The sequence below is a fragment of the Sinocyclocheilus rhinocerous genome, unplaced genomic scaffold (genome assembly GCF_001515625.1).
Source record: "Sinocyclocheilus rhinocerous isolate Xijiao unplaced genomic scaffold, SAMN03320098_v1.1 scaffold1127, whole genome shotgun sequence".
In the NCBI taxonomy this organism is placed as follows: domain Eukaryota; kingdom Metazoa; phylum Chordata; class Actinopteri; order Cypriniformes; family Cyprinidae; genus Sinocyclocheilus; species Sinocyclocheilus rhinocerous.
This window is the reverse complement of record NW_015632463.1, coordinates 501,369-525,972: the sequence shown is the minus strand read 5'-3', so window position 1 is coordinate 525,972 and position 24,604 is coordinate 501,369. Positions and strand designations below refer to the sequence as shown.

General features: G+C 36.3%; 3 protein-coding genes across 5 annotated transcripts in view; 2 read left to right on the top strand and 1 right to left on the bottom strand.

Annotated features, from left to right (window-relative positions):
- The window catches only part of LOC107742366 (Kv channel-interacting protein 1-like), a 39,714-nt gene extending 33,407 nt beyond the window's left edge, over window positions 1-6,307 (top strand). For all 3 annotated transcript variants that reach the window (XM_016555306.1, XM_016555308.1, XM_016555307.1), the window contains exons 2-8: window positions 3,634-3,758; window positions 4,520-4,589; window positions 4,696-4,766; window positions 4,850-4,957; window positions 5,032-5,136; window positions 5,449-5,511; window positions 5,829-6,307. In XM_016555306.1, the coding sequence (XP_016410792.1) occupies window positions 3,634-3,758; window positions 4,520-4,589; window positions 4,696-4,766; window positions 4,850-4,957; window positions 5,032-5,136; window positions 5,449-5,511; window positions 5,829-5,876 (590 nt within the window). In that variant the 3' untranslated portion in view covers window positions 5,877-6,307. The remainder of the gene's footprint in view (window positions 1-3,633; window positions 3,759-4,519; window positions 4,590-4,695; window positions 4,767-4,849; window positions 4,958-5,031; window positions 5,137-5,448; window positions 5,512-5,828) is intronic.
- Window positions 6,308-7,684: 1,377 nt separating this feature from the next.
- LOC107742365 (nucleophosmin-like) lies at window positions 7,685-13,948 on the top strand. The gene is given in 10 exon segments (XM_016555305.1): window positions 7,685-7,809; window positions 9,033-9,112; window positions 9,202-9,321; window positions 9,439-9,532; window positions 9,654-9,763; window positions 10,740-10,786; window positions 10,891-10,957; window positions 11,043-11,234; window positions 11,690-11,764; window positions 13,243-13,948. Coding segments are annotated over 10 exon segments (867 nt in total). The 5' UTR covers window positions 7,685-7,769; the 3' UTR covers window positions 13,285-13,948.
- A 4,015-nt stretch (window positions 13,949-17,963) lies between these two features.
- On the bottom strand, window positions 17,964-22,781 carry LOC107742409 (T-cell leukemia homeobox protein 3-like). The gene is made up of 3 exons (XM_016555352.1): window positions 21,946-22,781; window positions 19,496-19,733; window positions 17,964-18,452 (listed from the first exon to the last, which is right to left on the bottom strand). Exons 1-3 carry the CDS (start codon window positions 22,388-22,390, stop codon window positions 18,239-18,241), a joined length of 897 nt encoding a protein of 298 aa, XP_016410838.1. The 5' UTR covers window positions 22,391-22,781; the 3' UTR covers window positions 17,964-18,238.
- Between the last annotated feature and the right edge of the window lie 1,823 nt (window positions 22,782-24,604).

Below are 24,604 nucleotides of genomic sequence, written 5' to 3'. Positions count from 1 at the left end.
TTATGCAAATCTTCCCACACAGTGACATAGACATGTGGGGGTGTGTTTAAACAAGGTGTTTCAGGAGGGCGTGGACGAGCCTTAACTTTTATAAAGAATATCTCTTTGGGTTTGAGACTTTAGTCTTTGCAACTTTAGGGATCTTATCTATTCACGAACAGCTTGTAACACTCCAAGGAGAAAGGAAAACTTGAAATCGCATCATATGACCCCTTTAATAGATTTTAAAATGTTATTTATTTCTGTGATGACAAAGCTGAATTTTCACCAGCAATTACTCCAGCATTAAGTGTCACATAATCATTGTGTGATGCTCAAGAAACATTTCATATTATTATGGTAAAAACAGCTGTGCTGCTTAATATTTTTGAAGAAACCATACTTTTTTTCAGAAATCTTTGATTAATAAAACACACAGCATTTATTTTGTAACATTGCAAATGTTTTTTGCTGTAAATTATGATCAATTAAATGGGACCTTGCTGAATAAATATATTACTTTTCTTAAAATATAAACTTTTTAATAGTAGTGCATGTTGTATTTTGGATGCTTATGTCCCCGGGATTTTTAACTAGCTTAACCAGCAAACTTCCATTTTCAACCATCTTCACCAGAAATATCATGCTGGTGAAATGTTGCTGATGAAAAGCATATTGGTTTGGCCACAAATTACCCACCAGCATAAGACAGCCTGTAGGACCTCAGACATTCATACTGCTCTAAGCAGGTCTTTAGCTGGGAATATCCGCTAAACATGATGAAATCAATTTTCCATAAATTCCAGAAATAGCTAATGAGATCATTCTTTATCTTCTTGTGTGACTGTGTTGGTGCTTTTATGTGTTCAGAAAATGCTGAGCACTATAAAGAATAAATAAATCTCATTAGTGGCTGAGAGTTGTGTTACTGGCTGTGCTAAAAAAAATCATAAAGCTTTTGTGACCAAATGTTGAGTACAAGGGGAAAATTGAGGTAATAGATTGGCATTGAAAGTTTAATCCAAAATAGTTTGGAGCCCTATCAAATAGAGAACTATGTTTTCACCAACATATGGTTTAACAACAATATGGTCCAATCCTGCATTCAGGAACACACCCCTGACATTAGCAGCCAAACTTATTATAGGTAGCCACGCCCCAAAATCACACTATTGGTCGAGCCAAAGGTGACACAATGGATTGCTCAAACGAATTGAGCTTTTGAAAGCAGCACAATGTTCATACTCTTCAGGGAAATCATCCTACGGATAGCTTTCTTATAGTTCCCTCTGCACACTTAATAATCAATATAACAAAATGAGAAAGTATTTTAACATCTCAAATATTTTAAAACTTTAACCGTTAGCACCATCACTTTATGGGTATATATGTACATCTCTGGGTGTTTCAGGATATATGGGAGGTTAAAGTGTGTGTGTGTGTGTGTGTGCGTGTGTGTGTGTGTGTGTGTAAAACTAGAGAGAGCATTTATAAAGGGCTGGAGCATTTATAAGGAGATGCAATGGCTCTCCAGTGTTCTGTGAAAGATGAAGGTCTTCCCTCAAGCCACTCATGGCCATTTTCATTCATTCTACTGATTTCCCCCATCACCCCATCTGCCTCTCTACCCACAACCAATCATTTTGCCGGAGCTGACACAGCAGCAGCAGAAGCAAGGCCTGCAGGGGGCGAGTGCACAAGTGTGTATGAGCCTGTGTGTGTTTGTGTGTATCTCGAAACATATGATTCATCCCAGTTTCTTTCCTACCAAAGTGAAAGTCTTTGAAGTGGAGGTGTACATTGTGGGTTTGCCCCGAGCACAGTTTCTGTTTTTGCAAAGGGAAACAGTGTGTTTCTAATCACCACCGACAATCCCATGATGCTTCCGTAATCTCACCAGCTGCACTGGTGAAGAAAAGGTTACCCACACTAAAGAGCGAACTAAAATCCAAACTAAAGATTACTTGTTGTTTAAGGGACATTCAGTAGTTAGCTAGCTAGCATTAGCATTGCTGTTCTTTGTGTACTTTAAGTACTGATACCACAATGGAGTGATGGTGCAGTCAAATATGGTTGTTCAACGCATTTTGACGGGTAAAATCCAGTCATTTCAATATCCACACTATCAGGAATTTTGTCTGAGAGTAAATGATTTACCCGCAGATTTTGCATCAGGTTTAGGTTGGTCATGCATGGATTCCAATGCTGACCAACAGAAAGCTGCTTTGTTTGAAAGTGACTTTTGTGTGAGCTGTGCTCCATACATTAATACCCTATTGACAACAGACAATGGATCTTTTTCGCCTGCAAATTTTTGACCACACCTTTAGACGTTGTACTGCCATCTATTGATGTGGATCAGCATGATGGTCTCTAAATTTGATGCAGATTAGACTATATTATAATGTAAATTATAATAGTCAGTTTTAGAAAGTGTTACTGAGCATTACAACTTAGGATTTTCTCTGTCATTAAATCTTTCCAATTTGTGTTTGCCATTGTTCAATGTTTATGTCCGTTATTTGTCTTCCCGTTGTCTCCAGTGGTAAAGCACAATATTAAGTGTTCCATTGTTTAATATTCTTTTTTCACGTCACCAAACAACACTACGCTACTGGCATATTTACATGGGGAGGTGTCACCCAATTAGCACAAGGATTCTTTCCAACATTTAGGATTTTCCCCCCAGTTTTTTAAAAGCTGTTCCCATCAAACATGACTGGCGTAAAAAAAAAAATGTGTGAAAAAAACATTTATTTTTTGGAATTGAGTAGTATGTTCTTTTTAAATGAACATTATATTATGAACCACAAATAATGTTCTTTTTTTCACTCAAAAAACTGAGATGCAAAATCTCAGATCAATAAGGCCTATGTCCAATAATTTCCAATAAGAGATTCAAATCCTGTGCAAACTGAAAGAAAACAAGTTATAATATAGCATAATGAAAGATTCACAAGCAATTTTTTTTTAAAGGCCAGTCATTTTTGGCCGGAAACACTATAGGATTTTTAGGGCTAATTTATTTTTATATATTCATATAGCTGCATGGGGTAATTATAAGCACCTCTGATTTGGAGTCATTCAATTGCAAAACATTTTTCGAAATCCCATCTTGGTGCAGCAGGACATGATACAGGATGCATTCGTGGTACCAGGCTTTATCGGGACATACAATTTCATATCATCTGCGTAGCAGTGGAAAGCAATATCATGACTACGCATAATTTCACCCAAGGGTAACGTGTAAATAAAAAAGGTAAAAATATGTGGGTTAATGTGTAAAACTTAAAATCAAACTACTAAATAATAATAAAGTATTCATTATTAAGTCTCTTGCTTCCAAGGTTTTAAGAAATTCACAAGTGTCTTCTAGAGTTTCAAAAGACTCTTCAATATTTTCCCACACTGTGCTCAAATTTGCTAAGATGAAGGCTGAGATTTCCATGTGAATGCAGTCATTTATCATCCAATTCTTAGCCTTGCTCTATCAACAACTGTCTTATTTGTCTCACTTTTATTTCTCTAAAGAAATTGGAGAAGGAGCATCTGAGAAAATGTTGATATTTACTGTGCTGTGAAAGAGCAACCGCTGAGCAAGCAGTGATCATTTATCAGCCTGAAACTGACATGTTGCTTGCTTTCTCTCTCTAGATAATGTAGATGATGAATTAGAGATGACAATGGTCTGCCATCGGCCTGAGGGTCTTGAGCAGCTCGAGGCGCAGACGAACTTCACCAAGCAAGAGTTACAAGTCCTTTACAGAGGCTTCAAAAATGTACGCTGCCCGGTATTTCTCATCTCATCCGTTGCATCACTCCCACATCTGCACATTTACTTTACACAAATATCTTTTGACACATTTTGGAATCTGATAAGAAGCTTATAGTGTGTATGTAATGTATCCTTATGCCTCAATATCTTCTCTTATGCATCATCACATCTCATCTGCATATACTGTCCCCGTGGTTCTGTTTGCCGTGTCTCATCTGTCTTTAAAACTCTGTAAACTCTTATTATTCCTCTATGCATTATCTAGCGTGTCACTAATCACTGTGTGCTAGCCTCAAGCAACAGTCAGCTAGTCATATTTCACAATACCAGCATTCACACGCTCTATTAGACACACATAAACAGTAAGGCTCAGCAACCCACACAGCAGCTCATATTTATTGGGTTAAAAAAGCTTTACCAAAAACACTGTGTGGCATTTAATGGCAATGCTTCTCAACCTGTTTCGTTTGAGCATTGAAGCCCATCATATTTTTTACCATTCTCACGAAAATAAAATGTGATACATAACTGCAGGTGATTTGTAGAATAATTATTAAAAATGTATTTTAAAAATCACATTTATAATTATAATACAAAAATATTTTAATAAAATTATTATTATATTCTATAATTTAACTAATCCAATTACATCTACTACGGGCCTGTGGAGCTTCAATTATTATATCCAATATGCATATGCAAGACTCCGTTTCAAGCCAATAATATATTTATAATTTTAAATAATATGTTTTGTTTTCCTCTCAGGAGTGTCCAAGTGGAGTGGTGAATGAGGAGACATTTAAACACATCTATGCACAGTTTTTTCCACATGGAGGTACTTAAAAAAAAAGAGAAATCCTTAAATATTACATTGGTACAACGGCTACATTTTAGAGAATTAAAGTGTCTATTGTTTTCATCTGTTGTCATTGCTGTACCAGATGCCAGCACATATGCACATTATCTCTTCAATGCGTTTGACACCAGAAATGATGGATCCATAAAGTTTGAGGTATGAACAATGTGGCGCACAGCAAGAAATATTATTTTTTTAGTGACATTACACACAGGATTTATTTTCTGGCTCTCTCTCAGGACTTTGTGATGGGACTATCTACTCTACTGCGAGGGACGGTCAGAGAGAAACTAGAATGGACATTTCATCTCTATGACATTAACAGAGACGGATTTATCAATAAGGAGGTATATCATATTTAAATAGGCAGCCGTAATTAACATAACTTAATTCAATTACTCAGTCTTCATGTACCTCACAGGAAATGACAGAGATAGTGAGGGCCATCTATGACATGATGGGGAAGTACACGTATCCGGCTTTAAAAGGGGATGTACCAAAACAGCATGTGGATGTCTTCTTTGAGGTCAGTATTTAGTAATTATTTAGTGAATGTTAAAAAAAGTTTAAGTTTTGCAACAAAATGACAAAATTAATTAACTTTTTTTTTTTTTTTCATTCCCAATATACTCAGTGGTGATTCTCATTAATTAAATTCTTGTTATTATAATGTGGTTCAAAGTATACTTCATTTTCTTATTGATTTATACATTTCTTTTGATTTTGTGATAAAACATTTGTATGAATAGTTATATTCATCCGTAGCAATACTCTATGTGTGATTTTTACAGACAAAAAAATGTCAGAGCAACCCAAATTAATGTTCTCTCTCCTACAGAAAATGGACAAAAACAAAGATGGAGTTGTAACATTGGAAGAGTTTGTCCTTGCCTGTCAGGAGGTATGTTCATATTGCATGCTGTAATCTATTTAAGTCTGAATTTGGAACTGCATCCTGTCAATACTTTTTGACATAACTTTCTGCTAGAATAGTAATAGTAATCTTAAACATGCAAAATGATTCATGGCTCAAAAACAGCATTAGTTACTTGAAAAAGCCATATACTGTATGTTTATAAAATAAAAAAATAAATAAAAAAACGAAAATCCTTTGCAATGGTCATGTAACGGGATCAAGTTTCGCTGAAAAGGTTATACTGCCTCAGTGTGGTCAAACTGATGAATTACACCTAAACGTTTCTCTCTTTTTTTCACCAGGATGAAAACATGATGAGATCCATGCAGCTCTTTGAAAATGTGATGTAGAGAAGAAGAAATGAACACGAAATAATGCAAGAGGGATTTTACGTTTAAATATATATTTGCTATATTTCACTGAACTGAGTTCTGGGGGAATATGATGGCCAGAGAGGGATAAGAGTCTGTGGGCTTTGTTTTTCTCTCTCTATTCAAACTTTGTAACATATTCAGTGTTGTTTCTTGCTGGTGTTTTGGGAAATTGCCCAGAATCCACTTTGATCCAGCCACGGAAGACTACATATGTTTGAAAGGCATTTCCTGACTAGTGGGTGGTGATGATCAACATCCTTCTTCCCTACGAAAAAGAAAGCTTGAGTGGCTTTTTTCATTTGCTTGACCCTAGAGCTCAGGACTTTACATTTGGTGTACTGGAACTGCATTCAGGAGGAAATACAGCCTCCTTTGCTTGCTTTCTTTGCCAAAAGAGCTTGCATGAGAAAAAACAGCAGATTTGTTCCCTATCAGTTGCTTGAAAATATGCTGGCCTTCAAAAAATCTAATTTTATGATTTATTTATCTATGACATGGGGTTTAAAGGATGCTTAATTGAATGTTGATTTTGTCTTGTCTTGTAAGCGTTGTTTATTAGCAATTGTTGTTTCCAGTCCACCCGCTTAATGTATGTCTATCTGTCTCAGTACTTGCCAAGCCATTTTTGCCCACCAGATCATAATGAATAAGGTGGGACAGAAGTTAAAAGTGTGTGTGTCTAAGTAAGTCAGGAGTATTAAGGAAACTACAAAATCACAACTGTATTCAAGCCCAACAAATGACAATCTAGTCCCTGGATACCCTTCTGTCCCCAGATACCTCTGCATACTTTCAAGAAGGACAAATACAAGGAAGGAAAAGAAGGAAAAATAATAATTATTTATGGGTCAGGGCCATTTGGAAGACATATAAGCTATGTATATTCTTGCAAGTATGGTGCCACATGAAGAAATGTCCGATGAGGCAGATATAAACTGTGAAAAAGTATCAGAAATATGCTGTGCAATTCAAATCTCAGTCAAAACCGATTAAAAACATTTGTGGAATAACATTCAGCTGTGTTTTCTTATTTCATTGTTTATACTCTGAAGATTTGGGGTCATTCTGTTGGGTTATTATTATTTTTTTCCTAGGTGCTGGTAGAGTATATGAACGCCATCACTTTATTGTGAATTATTATTATTTAAAAACTTGATTATGACATCTTAAATTCATCATGTTTAATGTTAATCATTTATGTAAACGTTTTATTAAAATGTTTCACTGCTTGCTTTGCTAAAGAGACAACAGAATATATATATATATATATATACACTAATTGAACTACAGTACTTTAATAATCTTTTTCTTTACTTTGAACAAACATTTTTACAGTGATTTATTTTATTGATGCAAACAATTCGCAAATGGAACACATTTAATTTAAATCTTCCAAGACACGATTTTAGCCGGATAAATGTCATGCTCTAGACTGCAGAGCGCATCTCAACCTAGCACCAAACTCCGTGATAAAAATGTATGGTCAAGAGTTGGCGCAAACATCAGTTGTTCGATTTCTAGGAATATGGATGGATTCGAAGTTGAATTTTAAAATCCATATTCAGAAATTGATGGACTTTTTTTTATAAGGTAGCTCTTGTTTCTAAAGTTCCTATTCATTGTGCGCTTCACACTCCTTTCCAGTAGGTGGCGGAAATGCACCTTTTAAGTTGGTTTGCCAACCGCCATTAAATCCTAAAAGAAGAAGAAGAAGAAGAACTCCGTGATATGGAGCTTATTCATTGGCTGAGCAGGAGGACCGTCCCAGTAATGGGCGTGACATACTCAATGTGGGTTAATGTGTCCATCCTGCACTCGAGCGCGCGGCACAGTTCAGTCTACGTACAGCCACTCATATAGCCAACAGAGATGGATCTCGAACAAATGGGTCCCCAAACCTTCCTGTACGGTATGTGATGCGATAAATACTTATCTTGATCCGTTCTTGTCATATAGTCTATTAGATCACACGTATAGTACGTAAACTTGGCGATATGCACTTGTAAGAGCATGGCGTTATCGCAGCCTGCCAACTACCCCAAGTTATATTGTCAGACTTAACTTGCTTAAAAACACGTGTTGATGTGTTAGCTGGTATACATGCATTGTAATATAGCTATTAAATGGCTGGATGTGGAGTGACATTAAACTACAACACGTGTAGAGCATTCGCACTAGCTAATCGGTTAGCACTAGATTATTCATAGTGGTAGTTAGCAATTAATCTGACACCTATTTATGTCTGTTCTAGCCTTTATGATCAAATTCGAAATAAAATTACAAATTGAATAAGTTATTAAAACAACGAAACCGCCACAGCTCGTGTCTCCCTGCACGCGCTCGCTAAACACGTGCACTCACTGGCGCTTCAAAATGGCGTCACTGTGCTCCACGTGTTACTAGATGAGACAACGCTTCAAGTGTCTGAATTTCGCTCGCTAGCCTTTAACTTAAAAATGTATTATTAGTTATATGTCATAAGTCAACTGAAAGCTCATTAGGTTATTTTTTTCCCCTAAATTTCGTTTTCCTAACAAACACACACAGGTTATTTGCTCTAATTATACCAACGCTAACGGCGTTTAAAACTATTGCCATCAGTGTTCTCCATCATCTACTTGCTTATTATAAAAACGCGACCCTGGTTAAAAAATTCCGTCTGCATTGTCAGGCCTTGAGCAGTAAATTAAAATTTCAACCTGTAGAGCATCTCGCAAACCTTGCCACGTGTAGTTCCTTGCTTCCACCTGAAACTATGGCTGCATTTTGTTAGTTTTGTTGCAGTAGAGCCTCGTAAATGTAAAAAACCGATGCAGTGAAATGCAGGCTATAAAAATTATCGTGAACGAATCATTCTTTGGAGCTAGATTATTTCAATGAATCGGTTCACGAAACTGGGCAGAATGATTTTCTTTCACGAATCGGATTGAATCAGGCCGAGTGGTTCACTGACTTTTTAAAAAAACCTAAAGATCTGTATTGTGGACCACGTGCCAAAGTAAATGAATCTCTTCATTGGTTTGGAGAGAGTATTGCTTGAGAATACAGGTTTGCAGAAGTTAAACTTCATTAAAGGAGGGATCTTAATGCTTTTTTTAAATACTTTTAAAATAAACTTGTTTGTTTTTACAGGTTGTGAGCTCCAGGCAGGCAAGGAGGTCCGTTTTAATCCAGAGGATGACAATTATGATCATCAGTTGTCAGTCAGAATGGTATGTGGCCTTTTTTAAACGGTCCTCCAATTTTCAGTAACTTTTAAATTTCATATATAAGGCATTTGTTTATTTGTTAATTGTTGCAGGCCTGCGTTGATCCCACAACAAAAGACGAACTGAACGTTGTGGAGATCGAAGGGCAAGATTCAGAGGGTCAGAAGGTCAAGGTAGTTCTGGCCACTCTCAAGCCTTCCTCTCTCCCCAGCGTAAGTACAGTGTCCATCCATTGAGCAATGTCATTTCACACATCTTTTGGGTAAACTTGAGTTGATCTCCATGAATTGCTCTTGTTGAATTTAAGTAAAGATGTGTTTGTATCGCAGGTGTGTTTGGGTGGGTTTGAGATCACGCCACCTGTTGTGTTCCGTCTACGCTCTGGTTCCGGTCCAGTTCACATTAGTGGACAGCATCTCGTCAGTGAGTATTTCATAATACTTGAAGAGGTGTATGATTATTTGGGATTGTCTTAGATAAGAACTAATAGAAAACTGCTTTGGGAATTTCAGGAAGCTTCTTATTTTTTGAACTTTTCTTTCAGTCATGGAAGGAGACCAGTCCTTTGATGAAGACGAGGAGGAAGAGGAGGAAGAAGAAGAGACGCTGACCACAGCTAAGAAGAGGCCAGCGTCGGTGACTCAGAAGCTTTCAGTAAGTTCTGGAATGAATTAGGATCCTTTAATTTATATATATATATGTATATGTAATTTTAGGCCTGGGCGATAAAACGGTATCGATATTTATCGACGGTACACCATCGATAACGATATTTAAAAAATGTTCGATATAGGGCTGGACGATATGGCCAAAATTGATATCCCGATATGAGAATCGAAGTACTACATGTCTGCCATCTAGTGGTAGGGAATACAAATGAGATATTACACCATATTAGGAACTACATTTTATTAAGTATGATGTCTTGTCGCAATTTGGCGCTTAGAGGGTTAAATGCAATCTGTGTGGTCGGCGATTTGGCTCTTTGTATTAGGCTAAGCAATGCATAAACGCATGATGCTGTTTTGTTCATAATTGTTTATGCAGTTTACAAAATTATATTTGATTTATATATGTAAATTTAGCTGTTATGCATGTTTTTATAGACCGTTATTTGAATTGACAATTAATGCGCTGCATTATTTTGCTCATTGCGCCCTCCTGTGGCCTCGGGAAACAAACCAAAAGTTTCCTTAAGACTTATTTAATCTGCATATAAAACATAAGAAAGGAGATATGTTTAAATTTTATTTTGTTTGACTGTAAAAATATATATATATATAAATTTTTTTATTTATTTATTTTTTTTTTTTAACAGTCAAACGAAATAAAATGTAAACAAATATCTCCTTTCTTATGTTTTATATGCAGATTAAATAAGTCTTAAGGAAACTTTTGACTTGTTTCCCGAGGGCAAATTAAAAATGCAGTGGTTAAATTTAAACATTTATTTCTATTGCTCTGTTTTAAAAAAGGTTATAAAAAATGTCAATAATTATCGATACCAAACGATATGAAACATATTATTGATATCTTTTTTAGCTATATCGCCCAGCCCTAATATATGTATGTATGTATGTATGTATGTATGTGTAATTTGTCTCATTTTCTAACCAACTTTCTCTCATAGAAAAAAATGAAGTTGGATGAAGAGGAGGATGATGATGAGTAAGTGTTGTCTTTGCCATCTATGTAAAGTCATACGTATTTAGTGTTTTAGAAATAGTATTTAAAAAAAAAAAAAAAAGTAAATGAAATTATATTTCTATTTTACGTTCCAGGGATGATGATGAGGAGGATGATGAAGATGTTGAGGAGGAGGAAAGTGAAGAAGAAACTCCTGTAAAGGTAAAATTAGTTAATCAGGCCCTTCGTCTTGTAGAATGTTTAAAAGTGTGATCAGAAATGCTTATTTTCCCAATTTTTCTGTCAGGAAAAGAAGGCACCATCCAAACCACAGACCCCTGCACAGAACGGAAAAGGACCCAAGGCCAATACGCCTGCTAAACAGAACAAGACTCCTGAAAAGAACAAAAAGGATGACAAAAAAACACAGTCGCCACAGACGCCACGGGTTTTCACTGTCCCAGAGATCAAAGCCAAGATGATGGCGAGTGTAGAAAAGGTATGTTTTCCTTTGCATTCCTTTACATGTTTTCCATAAATAGATACATATTCATTCTGCTGTTAAAAACAAATAAAGAAACCGTGTAGAAGAGGTTATTATGTGCAAACAGTGAGAAACTCTATATTTGTGCAGTGTGCGCATGTCAAAAAATATCAATTCCGATTTGAAGCTTGTGACATAAATGCGCACATCAACCCGATCACTTTTAGCGTTCATGTAAACACTACATTCAGATTCATCAATCGAAATGAATTCAGTCTGATTGAACCAAAAATTGTGCATGTAAACGTAGCCAATGAGTTATTGTGTTTAGTAAGAAACCATTATCATTCTATGGTTTGATCGATGGGATATTATAGGAAAAGTTTGGTTAGTCCATGATATTTTTGAAAAGAAAAAAAAAAACATACCAGAAAATAGCAATTAAAACGCTTTTTTGTTTTTTTCCTCAGGGTGTAGCATTGCCAAAATTACAGCCGAAGTTTGAGAACTATGTAAAGAACGGCTTCAAAGTCACAGAAGCAAAGGTATGTGCACTGCTATTGTGTTATGTTGTTTTGATATAGATATCACCCCACAAATCACTGTAAAACTACGTGCTTACAGCCATGATGACTTTGTCAGATAAATGACTGGAATCAGGGACAGCATCTTGTTACACAGAAGGTGCTTCTCTATTGGTGCTTTTCCACTGCATGGTACGGCTCGGTACGGTTCACTTTTGGGGGGTTTTCCACTGGGTACAGTACCTGGTACTTTTTTTAGTACCACCCCAAAATCACCTTAGATAAACGGCAAAAGTCAACAGGCTTTTCAAAATCCAAAATATTGCCAAACAGGCGCTTTTGCGTCTCGTTTCGAAACTAAATCATCCGCGATCGTTTTGTCTGTCTCACCTCACTGTTCTTGTCAGTCGGCTCGACACACTCTCCTCACTGGATAAATGAAATCTGATCTGTGATGACTGTCGTTCGGCACGCTGCACCTGCATTGAGCAGCCGCTTTCAGTTTTTAATTGTAGTGTCTGTTCTTTTACTGAACTAAATGATTTCAAGTGAAATTAGCTCTCATCATCTACTGAAATCTTTACTTATTTCAGTTATGCATATGAATGAATTTCACTACGGTTGATCTTTTCGTTTCACTCGTGTATGTAAGAGGTTTTTCAGTTATGCATATGAATGAATTTCACTAAGGTTTATCAATGTTTTTCGTTTCACTAGTGCTTGTAAGAGGCTTTTCAATAATTATGGCCTGTACGGCCCCTCATACTTCTCAGCTTCACCTTCACTGCCATTACTTGCCTCCAAGTTAAGCTAGTTAATATAATGTTGTCTTTGTGGTTCATTCAGAATATTTATAGAAATTACACTCAATTATAGGAATTAATAGTGAATAGAAAATAATAGGCTACTCAAATTCGCTAGTGTAAATGTTTTTGTTTTTAATGTGTAATAATATTTTGTGTAATAAAATAATTTTTACATTTTGTTTGTATTACAGTAATATTAAATATAAAAATAAATATTTTAGTAATAATATTCTATTTTATAATAATTAAAAAATATATATATTCTGACTGGTCTGCAACAGCAACACTGACTCTACCAATCGTGTGAGTCTCGGGTGGAGCTACCTCTTTTGACCATTGAACATTTGTCAACACAACAATGACAAATAATGTCTTAAGACAGATTTTTTTTTTTTATGTTTGTGAGTTTAGATTTGGCACACAGTAGTTTTTCAAATATTTATGAAGTGTTAACATAACTGCTTCGTTGCTTTTTATATAAGAAATAATATGAAAAGTTTTAATGAGGAAATTCATAATTTTGGGACACAGGTTTTTTTTTTTTGGCCCCCAAATGTTTAAAATAAATTAAAGTAAAATGTTAATTATCAAAGAGGTGTATTCAAGTCATTGTATGCTTGAATTAATTATAATAAGTTCCTATCATGAATGAAGGTCTTACCTGTTCTTTTGCTTTTTGTTTTTTCCTTCAAGGTAATCGAGGAGCTCTGGAAATGGAGACAGAGTGTCAAATAAAATAACTAAAACCCCTTTTATTTTGCTTAAATTATTAGGCACCTTTTTTTTTTTTGACCATGGTTTTACTTTTTGGTTACCTTCAATATTATGTTTGTCCAACATACCCCTCAGTTTTTCTCAAATCCGTGCCATTCCTTGAAAAGACTAACTCAGAACATTACCTTTTTCATCCTTTGCGATCTGGCCTCTCCTCACCCCTGTGGTGTTGTCATGTGCAGGGAGTGTGGCCTTAATTTGGTAGCTTGTTGACTACCCTTCCATGGTTTCTTTAAAATGACATGGAAATGTGTATGGCATTCTGATTGGAGATGTGCCTGAGAATCAATTTACTGAATTCAGCTTGACATGATTTGCAATGCATGATTAATGGTTTTTCAGAATGGTATCAGTGATGAATTCCATTATTTCAGCAGTTCGTTATTTTTGTAATTGTCAATATCAGTATCCTGTAATATGCTTGAAGGTGGGATGTATTGAATGTTTGGGATTGATTAGTCAACTGTAAGAAATCCAAACGTCAACAATGAATATGTAATATGACAGTCTGTGCAGCTAAATCTAATCTCTGGACTGCAATTCAGATGTGGTTCACTTTTTTGACTTCCTTAAATCTGTTTAAATACAAATAAAGCTTATATTTCACAAGTGTTAACCCATTTAATGTTGCTCTGGAGAAGTCTGTGCTTGACTGTGACATCTGTCTTTAAGAGTTTCTTAACTAGTCTGAACACCTAGCATTTAGCAAGGGGTAATGAGTCTCATTTTTTCGGATAAATCTGTTTTTATGTAACCAATGTAAAATTATGACCAGTCTTAAAGAAAAAATTAATTTGATGACTTACTAGTAAGACTAGTCTAAGCATTTTATGCACCTCGAATTTTATGATCGCTCAAAATTATTACCAGGTAAATACAATCATAATCTTAAACAATACAGCTGACACATAAGAAAGTGAACGAATAACTCATGTCTTCCAACACTCAACTGGGGGAAAATGTGAATGATAAGATTGTTTGTACTTAAAAGAATGAGAGCAAGGATAAGGGGACATATTAGTTTTATTTGTATAAAGTTTTTCACGAAAATGAAAGCTTCACAGAAAGTGAAAGTTTCTAGGTGATGTCCATATGGCAGATATGTACAGAAAAAAAATCATGCAGTTAATGGCATGTATTCAAACAAACGGTGAGCATTATTAAGAGCACTGATCATATGTTGTGATCAAACTTTCAGGAAAATTTGGTAGTTTTGTATGTTGGTTCAGGGTGGATGGAATCTTCTTTTCTCAGGTGTTTGGTCATCTCAGATCTTCGTAAGGGCTGAATCCAGGCTGAAGCTTGTGTCATTCCAAGTTACATCAGGATTCCCATCCCGGAGCTGCTGTTCAAACCAAGCAAAGAATGATCATGTGCATTTGATCACATATAACTGAAGTACAAGGTTATTAGATGCATTATGTGAATGCTTGGCTATATGTGTCTTTAATCTAGATTTAAACAGAGCATGTGTCTGAACCCGAGCATTATCAGGCTATTCCAGAGTTTGCGAGCCAAATGTGAAAATGCTTTACCTCCTTTAGTGGACTTTGCTTTCCTAGATACTACCAAGTCCAGAGTTTTGCGACCTTAAGGACCGTGATGGATTGTAGCGTGATTGAAGACTGGTTAGGTATGCAGGAGCTAAACTATTTAGGGCCTTATAAGTAGTGATATTTTGTAACTGATAGGGAACTTAATAGGTAGCCTGTGCAGATATTGTATTCAATAGAAGAAAATTAATAGGAGAAATCAAATTTAATAGGAGAAAATTATTGGTCATCCAATCTTTTACATTTGTAACACTCTGTTATCTTAGATTATTTAGAAGTTTCATCTGGTCTTGTTAAAATATATAGTTAAGTATCATCAGCATAAAAATGGAAACTAATCCCATATTTTCTAATAATATTATCAAGGGGCAACATGTATATTGAAAATAGCAGAGGGAGTAAGTCAGATCCTTGTGGCACTCCATACTTTACTGGCGTTAATTGAGATGATTCCCTGTTTAAATAAAGTGGTAACGGTCGGGCAGGTAGAATCTAAACCAGGGGTCTTCAAAATTGGTCCTGGAGGGCTGGTGTCCTGCAGAGTTTAGCTCCAACCCTAATTAAACACACCTGAACCAGCTAATTAAGGTCTTACTAGGCATGCTGGAAACTTCCAGGCAGGTGTGTTGAGGCAAGTTAGAGCTAAACTCTGCAGGACACCGGCCCTCCAGGACTGAGTTCAGAGACCCCTGATCTAAACCTTCTTAAAGCATGCCCTTGAATACCCATATCGTTTTGTAATCGATCTATGAGTATGTCATGATCTATAGTGTCAAACACAGCACTAAGATCAAGTAAAAATAGTAATGAAATGCAGCCTTGGTCTGACACAAGAAGTCATTTGTAATTTTAACAAGTGCAGTTTCTGTGTTATGATGGGGCCTGAAACCTGAATGAAATTCTTCATATATATATATTTTATACTTCATATTTTTACTTCATTTTTTTTTTTACACAGGAAGGAGCACAATTGAGCAGAAACAACTTTTTTCTAAAAATTTTAGACATTAACAGAAGATTTGAAATGGGTCTGTAAGTTGCCAATTCACTAGGATCTAGTGGTTTCTTAATAAGTGGCTAATAACCGCAAGCTTGAAGGGTTTTGGGACGTGATAAGTTAATAATATTGAGAAGTTGTTTTTCTGCTACAGGTAACAACTCTTTCATTAATTTAGTGGGTACTACAGGATATAATAAACATGTTGTTGGTTTAGATGCCGTGATAAGTTTATTTAGCTCTTCATATCGTTCTATAGTTGTAAAGCACTGCAATTTTTCTTTGGGTGCGATGAATGAAGCGGAATTATAAGATGCTGTAGATTCTACGTTTGCTATTGTATTTCTGATGCTATATATTTTATCAGTGAAAACTGTAAGGAAATATTTAGTTCGTCTGAGCCACTGTGCTAAATAAAAACCTTGGATTGTTTTGGTTGTTTCCTATGAGTTTGCAGATATGCTCGGCCCTGGCAGCTTTTAGAGCCTGTCTAGCTAGGCACAGTGTTGTGTTGCTACGGTTTGCCAATATTCATATATTTTCTAAAACGATTCACATGTTTTGCACCTTTTTTTCAACCAAATTGGATAATTGTATGCACTTATAAGTTAAATATATGTTTAATATGTTTAGACGTTTCATATATATTACATTTCTCGTTATAAGTTTGCGGCTGTAGACTGACATAGGATCACTTTCACGTAATAGCCAGCAGAGGGCAGCAAAACACCGCCTTTTACCAAGCAATTTGTAGTTGAGCAACTGTAGAAGTGATGGCATGGCTGTAGATATGGAAAGGAGCCAGGAATACTTCCTGTGTAAATTATCCTGAGCATTGAGTCTGTATTACTGAAGGCTTTCTCAGATGACCCCGACTCAACTGTACACATCACCTCACCTTCTCCAGTCAAAGAGGCCCTGGCACAGGTCATTACTAACCATCTGTCCGTAAAGAGCTGTGGCGGAACTCCACAGGTTCACCCTGCGGAGGCTTCGACAGCATTATAATGTAAGGAGTCTGTTAAATCACTTTATAATGGACACCCCTCCATTTACCCCCCACCCAGGCCTTTAAAACAGGTCAGTTCCTGAGAGTCAGCACTTTGGGAGGAGGGAGTTGGTTGCAGAGGGCATAAAGGCATTTTTATGGTCCCACAGGATCCCGCAATTATCTGCGTGAGGACATAAGTGCTTCTTTGCTGTGGCAGGCATAATCGACTGCAAGCAACTACCAGGACTCGGTATTTATTTGTCGATCAAATTGTGTAGAACAGTAGTAGGGCCTCTGAAAGCAACGCATTACTCAAGAGAAGAGTGCTGCTTAGGGATTTGGAAAATGCCTCTTCTTGAAAAAAAAAACATTAGGGGAATAACAAATTAAGCAAAACACACCTTTTGTGTTAATGCCAAAACAGAATGTTTATTACTTTTTGTTTGCTATTTACATATTTATCAAATACAAAGTATAATACAGAGTTTGGGATGCAACAGCACACCTACATTATAGGAGCATCTAACAAACCCTTGTTTCATCTGAAATTGTTCTTTCCCTCTTCACACAACATTCAACCATGGAAGCATGATTCTGAGGAGTTTCTGAGCGGCATTTGGAATCACTGCTGAGTAAATCTAACCGATAAAATAAATTGCAACCACCCTGTACAACGTCATACGCCTGTCTTCTGGACGTTTCATGTGAATCCTCAAATGGTTGGGATGTAGTTTCATTAAAAGAATTTTTTTTTAAAGTAGCTGGTTATCCTTTGAACCCAAAAAAGATGAAATATCCATATACTACCAGCCTGACAAAAAGATAACTTAGATCGATGACAGAAAAGTGTGTGTTTATTTGTGCGTGTTTGTGTCCATTTTCCCCACAAATGGCCATATTGGGGGCATTTTAGGTCATGCAATTCACATTATAAATAATTAATTCATCGTTACTTCCCTCTTTTGCATTAATCCTGTATTCTACAGCTCTGAGTGGTGGAGAAATTACTCAGGGGGGCAGAAGGGCAAATGAAAGGATGGAGGAGAAGATCAGTGGATTAGTAAAAGGGTCAGCTGAGATGGCCTGTTCCCTTCTACAAGTGACTTTGTCAATGAAACTGACCCTGATGGGGATAAAAAAAAATCTCTGTACTCACAGACACACCACAAAAAAACGGACTTTGTTTATTCTGCAGAGGCTCATACGACGCAGAACTGTTTTATTTATATGGGTTTGCTCATTGTTGGATGGCCAATATTAGTTCCTCACTTTTTTGTGGAATGAAATAGTCTTTTAGGATGGAAATAAGGTCAACCAACATCCCAGTTCATCAAAAAAGAACGAGAATGTCATTTGCTTCTTGAGTTCTGGTACTCATACGAGCGCAGTCACTCCCCCGAGCTTGCCGCTCTCCTCGCTCGCCCAAGGCTGTAGGTTCTGCAGGGCGAACAGTGATGAGTTGTGGATGCAGAGTGGGTCTGTTGGAACTGAATCAGTCAAAGATTTCTGAAAGGCATCGTGCTGGAGTTGAATCATCAGCCGGTTGGCCTGCTGACGCTCTGCCTCCCTCTCCTCTGCCGTCTGCCGCCTGACATGAGATGGAGGGAAAAGATGGAGAAAATTAGAGGAGTAGAGGTTTTCATTTGCCACAAAATTGCTCATGTGCACATTTACTGCAGATATTCAGTTTCCAGTGCAAAGGGTGAAATTACAGGGTGAAAGAAATTCCAAGCAACATTAAGTATTTAAGACTACAACAAGATATGGAGATCTTTGAGGAACAAATCACTAATCGTGTGAATATTTTAGCAACATATAGATTTGAGTATAATTCATCTAAGTTTTTGAAATTTCGTGATGTGCACATGGAGCCGAAAAGTTTCTGTGTAATGTCCAAGCAGCCCCTCCTTTTCTCCAAAGTGTGGCATGTCATTAGTGCCTTGCCTTAATTAATAATTCATATTTCTTCTTGACAACACCATTATTTTCCCATTAATTCTTACAGATATTATGGCCGTTAGTAGGTCAAATCTGAAAAGTGATTTCAGGTCATTACAGACACTAATCTGGTTAGTCTAATATATTTAATCTATCTATCTTTCTATCTATTTACAGTATCTATCTATGTTTAGGTATATATACCTAAACATAGATAGATACTGTAAATAGATAGAAAGATAGATAGATAGATCAAATATATTAAAATTATATCCGTAATGTATATATAGTTCAGTCTTGTCTTTAGTTTGTTAAACTTTTAAATGGGGCAGTTAAAATATACATTTCAGTCTGTTTAATAATTTTATATCCAGATTTGAATTTTTATCAAGTAAATCTGCCTATCATTCCCATAATTTCTGTTGCCTGTTTACAGCGCCTCTGGCTAAATCCATGTTACAGCAGTAAAACAATCAGGACACCTATTTCACAGTATGTGTTATTGGACACCATCAATGTCCAGACAAATGTTTAGAAAAAAAAAATTATATGTATGGGCAAATATTGTCTGTTGAAGCTGTGGCGTTTTTATGCCTTTGTTCCATACCTGATCACACTTGAGTTTTTCACCATTTTTCTAAACCTTTCTACATCTTATATTAAAATATATCTGCCTTTCTCTCTCTGTCTCACCTCCACTTGGTCCTGCGGTTTTGAAACCAGGTTTTGACCTGAGCGTCTGTCATCTTCAGAGTTTTGGCCAAAGCTGCTCGTTCAGCACTGGCCAGGTATTTTTGTCTGTGGAAGCGCTTCTCCAGCTCACAGATCTGCACTCGGGAGAAAGACGTACGAGGCTTCTTTCTCTTAGGTGGTGTGCGGTTCTGGTACGGGTGACCAATACGCCGAGCCACAGTGAAAGGCGTCAGGGCTGCTGTGATATGTGAATAAGGAGAGAAAAGCCAGTGAGAGGTGAGGTAAGTCATGAAGAGTCTGACACACATCTTATTGACATCCTTCTATCACACTAAATAATTTTTCTCAGTAGACAAAAAGCACAATTGGAACCTGCCTTTTCAAGATTCAAAATCTGTTTTGTTGCCTTTTAATAATGTATATATATTTTTTTTCAAGATGTTAGGTACAATATTACTGTTGTTTTTGCAGTATTATAGTGTATATATTTTAAATGCATTTAAATGTTGTAAAGACAGACTGCCCAAGCTCACAAAAATGGGATGCATTGCATATTCTCAGAATCAAGAAATTTTTCATTCTATAAATATTGGATAAAGTTTTTTTTTTCTTTTTTTTTTTCTGAAGGACTGTTAAGAAGCAAATTGTTTTTTGCACATTAAATCAGCTTTCTCTTAAAGGTTTGTGTAATTGTGTGCTGCATTAATCAGCCCAAGTTTCTGACTCTTGCTGAGTCAAAGGGAAACTGTGTTCCTCATTATTATAAATTACTCTATGCCTTCATGCACTATACCTTTTAGATGTCAAATTAGACTTTATGTTATTGATTGATAAATACTAAAAACCCTCATAAATAGATGGATTGCTGATGCTCTTAGGATTTGTTGAGAGGCCTGTTACTCAGGTTACATATAGGTTGTACAATAAAATCACAAAACGTATCTTATTAATGTTGCATCAAATACAAACAGCAGCTGTTCTTCTAATGAAAGTAATTGCCTACATTGTTAATTTATTTATTACCTAAAACGCACAGAGCAGCAGAGAGCGCCTGTTACCGCAGCTATAGGTGGCAATAATTAAAGCTGGTGAAATATTGATATGTCTTTCTAATGGCACAACGTTTGCCATTTACCCCAGAATAAAGAAAGCTGGTGATCTATGCGACAGCCCTGAATTGTAAGAGTGTACATTCATATGCAAAAGAGCGGTTAAACTAAATATAACAGTACTCATTTATTTCTGTATTTATGTAACACGCTAGGTGTATGTTCAGTACGTATTTGAAAAACAAAAACAAATGCCCGCATATCTAATTAAAACTGTTTATTCTTAAAAAAAAATAGATGAAATGATTTTAATGATTAGATAATTATTCAGATATGTGTTAAAATGTGTCAAATACGCTTAAATTATATTGCAAAATCATGCAAAAAAAAAAAAAAAAATCTTTTTTACTTGTGCGGTTAACAGACACGTTGACCTAAGCTGAACATTTTCAGGTGTTGACTTTCTCTCGCTCTTTTCATTTAATTTCGCCCATAACCAGTACAGGTGTTTCACGCTCTTCAAGGTCAAATAAAACTAAAACGAGCTCTTCAGCATCCATTCATCTGCCGCCTCTTTATGGAAACAGCAGGATCAAGTTTCCCAGACAGACTATCTAATATTTACTGTATTGAAACCTCCATCAATTTATCCTTGTGATTCTTTCACGAGCAAACATGCAACAACATCACAGTTTGCACAACTAAAAATGGCAAATGAAAGAGTGCATTAATGCTATTTTTGCTACTACATTTCTATTCCGATAACTCGCAAAGACTTTAAATACGTCATTTTTAAATGTAGAATATTTGAGTAATCCGTAGTGCGTTCATATAAATATAGACTATAGGCTAATAACATATATTGTCTAATTGTTTAAATGCACTTTAATGATAACTGAAGCATCACATAATATCGTAGGCCTAAAGTTATTGCTAAAGCATGTTATTGTAGCGTGCCATCAACAATAGCTAAAGTGTTTTTTGTTTTGTTTTAGTTATTCTCTCATAATAATGCCGTGCTGTAAAAAAAATAAAAATAATAATAGATAAAAATAAATATATTTAAAACGAGAAAAAGCACACCAGAGAGTAGTCTGTTAGGTTACTAAAAGAAGAAATTAGTACGGTTTTACATTTCATAAGTTGTAGCCTAAGTCTGCTTGACTTTTTCTCAAATCTACAAACCACCGACATCTCAAAATACAAATATTTAAAAACATAATTCACTTCGAGTTTGGACTTTTTACAATTATGTTTGTGTTATTATTATAAAACGCAAATGGTGAACTTGAGTGATTTGTGCAGTCAATTCACCATTTCCTGATTCTGATAACTTCAACCACGAGGATTTTTGTTAAAAAATGAAAATAACAGATCGAAAGAATAGTAGTATTTGTTTACCTGCAAACCTGTCTTTTGCGAAGCGCTGGCTGTTCTCCATCCAGGGAAAACTGAGGCTCCCAAATCCGGGTACCGCGCTGGCCATGGGTGGAGGCACGGCCGCGGCCAGGGGCCTGTGAGCCGGGACCCTAATCACTCCTCCGGGTGCAAGGGTCAAGTTCACTCCGTATGGACTGGACTCCTCATATGGAGCCGCGATACCATGAAAAGTGCCGGTTAGTGTCGTGTACGGCGTTGCGCTCGCTCCCGTTGGGCTGCCGAGATGGTAACAGCCTCCGCTCGCGCTGCTGCTGTTGCTCTCGGAATTATTCCTGGTCGAGTTCTGCTGTGATTCTTGATCGGTGCCGCTGAGAATCTGGTCAATGCCGAAGCTGATGGGTTCATGTTGGGTATGTTGTGATGTTTGACTGGTGCCACTTGGGCTGGAGCTTGGGGCTCGGTCCATCCTCACCACCCGAACCTTTCCAGTGAGTTTATTCCACAGACAATTTCGGACTGCCCTGGAATTGTACAATGAAAAAGTCTATCTCTACGAGTAAGGGAATCCCTAGTAATATCTACTTTATGATGTATTACTCCTCGAGATTCAGGTCTTGACTTAGGATGGCTTGGACGCATTCGTCTGTGGGTAAAAAGTTTTTGGCACGAGGGCTTGGCAGATTTCTGGCACTCTCTCTCTCCACTGGATCCCTGCACTGAGCTCGTTGAGCTCTTCTCTTCTCTGATTGGGCAGTGCTCAATCTCCCTCTCCTTATTGGCTTTCATTTTGTTACAAGCCACAAAACATAACGCGTTTTGTGACATCATTCTTTAAAATGCAGATCGTTTAGTCTCCCATTTCTGTATTGGTCAAGTATCTCTTTATTATGGACATGCTGACATCAGCATGCATCAATGGCTTTTTAAATTCTTGAGTATTTAATAGAGATTCTACCGTGGCCTCATGTGGAAAATAAAGTGCTCATCAATTGTGTTATTTACCATATGGCCCTTTTGTGTAGAAAAGGTAGTTCGTAGTGTAGTTTCATCAGATGAGATGAGGCAAGTATAATTTGATGATTTAAAATTTTTAATAATCTTTCTGGATTCTAGAAACTCTAATCAGCGTATATTAAAATCAAACAACACTTATCAATTCACGCTTTAAGATTTAAAAGAAAAATCTAATTTTTATGTCGCCTCCAGCAATTGGAGGAGTGTATTTGACCTCAAAGCTGCCCTCAACCTTTTTTTTCTAACATGTCAATCAAGTATAGACTCGTTCTCTGCTTTATTAGACGAAGAGAAAACAAATTAAATATCCTTTTTATTTATTTTGACCATGGGGCAGCTGGAATGCATTGTTCATAAAATTATACCACATCAAGATAAAAGACAACATTAAGGATAATAATAATAATAATAATAATAATAATAATAATAATAATAATAATAATAATAATAATAATAATAATAATAATAATAATAATAATAATAATACATTTAGGATTTTCATTTTTGCTGTTTACTTTTTAGTCGCTCATGAATTAAAATTCTGATTGATTTGATAAACCATGTTAATTGACGCGCTTTTTAACTCGTTACGAAGATTAAACATGGTCTGAAAAGTATTTTAACTAAAAAGTATAAAAATAAACAGAAAATAGACTGAAAGGTATTCACTAAAGAATAGCTTATTTATGTCCGATATAGAGTAGGCTTTCATTCGACAATGATGGTAACATTAAACATTGCACATGGATAAGCCTATAAAACTCACAAGTTACTAATCATATAGCTAATGCAGACATCAGCGTACTTTTTAATGTGTTCTTAAAGCCACGTAAATCATTTTGTTTCTGTTAAATATTTTCTGAAACGTTACTGGAATAAGTCCTTTATAATTTATAAAGCACGTAGACCCAGCATCTTTCAGTGACTTTTAGATGCTCTTTAGTTGTTGCATCCGGAAACCGTCAGTTTCACAGCTGTGCCCCTAAAGGAGCCTGCACTGCTGGCGCTTGGAGAGCTGCACTCCCTTGCGAGAGTGTTGGGACACCCGATCTTCTGACAGCGGATCTAAGTGGTTCCTTGTAATCTGCCACGTAAAAATGATTATGCTCTTTTGGCCTGGCCGCCGCGTTTGATTAGCTTCAGGGGGTGGGAGCTGGTGTGGGGCAAATCCGTTTACTTTGAAGTAGTTGATATTTTAATAGACCATTAGTGAGTGCTGACGCTAAAAAGCCTCGTTCCCCCGGGAGCTCGGCCCTCGTCCAGTGGCTGAAGACGCTTACGTCACTCCCGTGGTGCTTGTCGTTGACCCATGGTCACTGTTTCGCTCTGAGCCTATTTGCATTTATCATGCCACATATTTTCATCTCGACAGATAGATAGATAGATAGATAGATAGATAGGATGCATCCAAACATGTGTTCAAGTAGCTATCTTACTTAAATAATAGATCACTACTCATGCACCTAAAAAAATAAAACCCAAAAACTATATAGTAAAAAAGAATATAGGCTACTTTTTTACTTTTTGTCTTCTTAGATTATTATTATTATTATTATTATTATTATTATTATGTGCAATACATGGTTTTTGTTTCAAATGCGCAATTTTACATTTTTGTATACATCGATTAAAAGTTCTGGTCTAAATTTAACTATAATTTAACCTT

Excerpts from the sequence above, each read along its gene's own strand:
- LOC107742409 (XM_016555352.1), bottom strand. The coding sequence starts at position 22,390 with ATGGACCGAGCCCCAAGCTCCAGCCCAAGTGGCACCAGTCAAACATCA. Across the intron at positions 19,734-21,945 it reads CGCAAAAGACAGGTTTGCAG|CAGCCCTGACGCCTTTCACT; the intron begins GTAAACAAATAC and ends CACATATCACAG. Across the intron at positions 18,453-19,495 it reads AACCGCAGGACCAAGTGGAG|GCGGCAGACGGCAGAGGAGA; the intron begins GTGAGACAGAGA and ends ATCTCATGTCAG.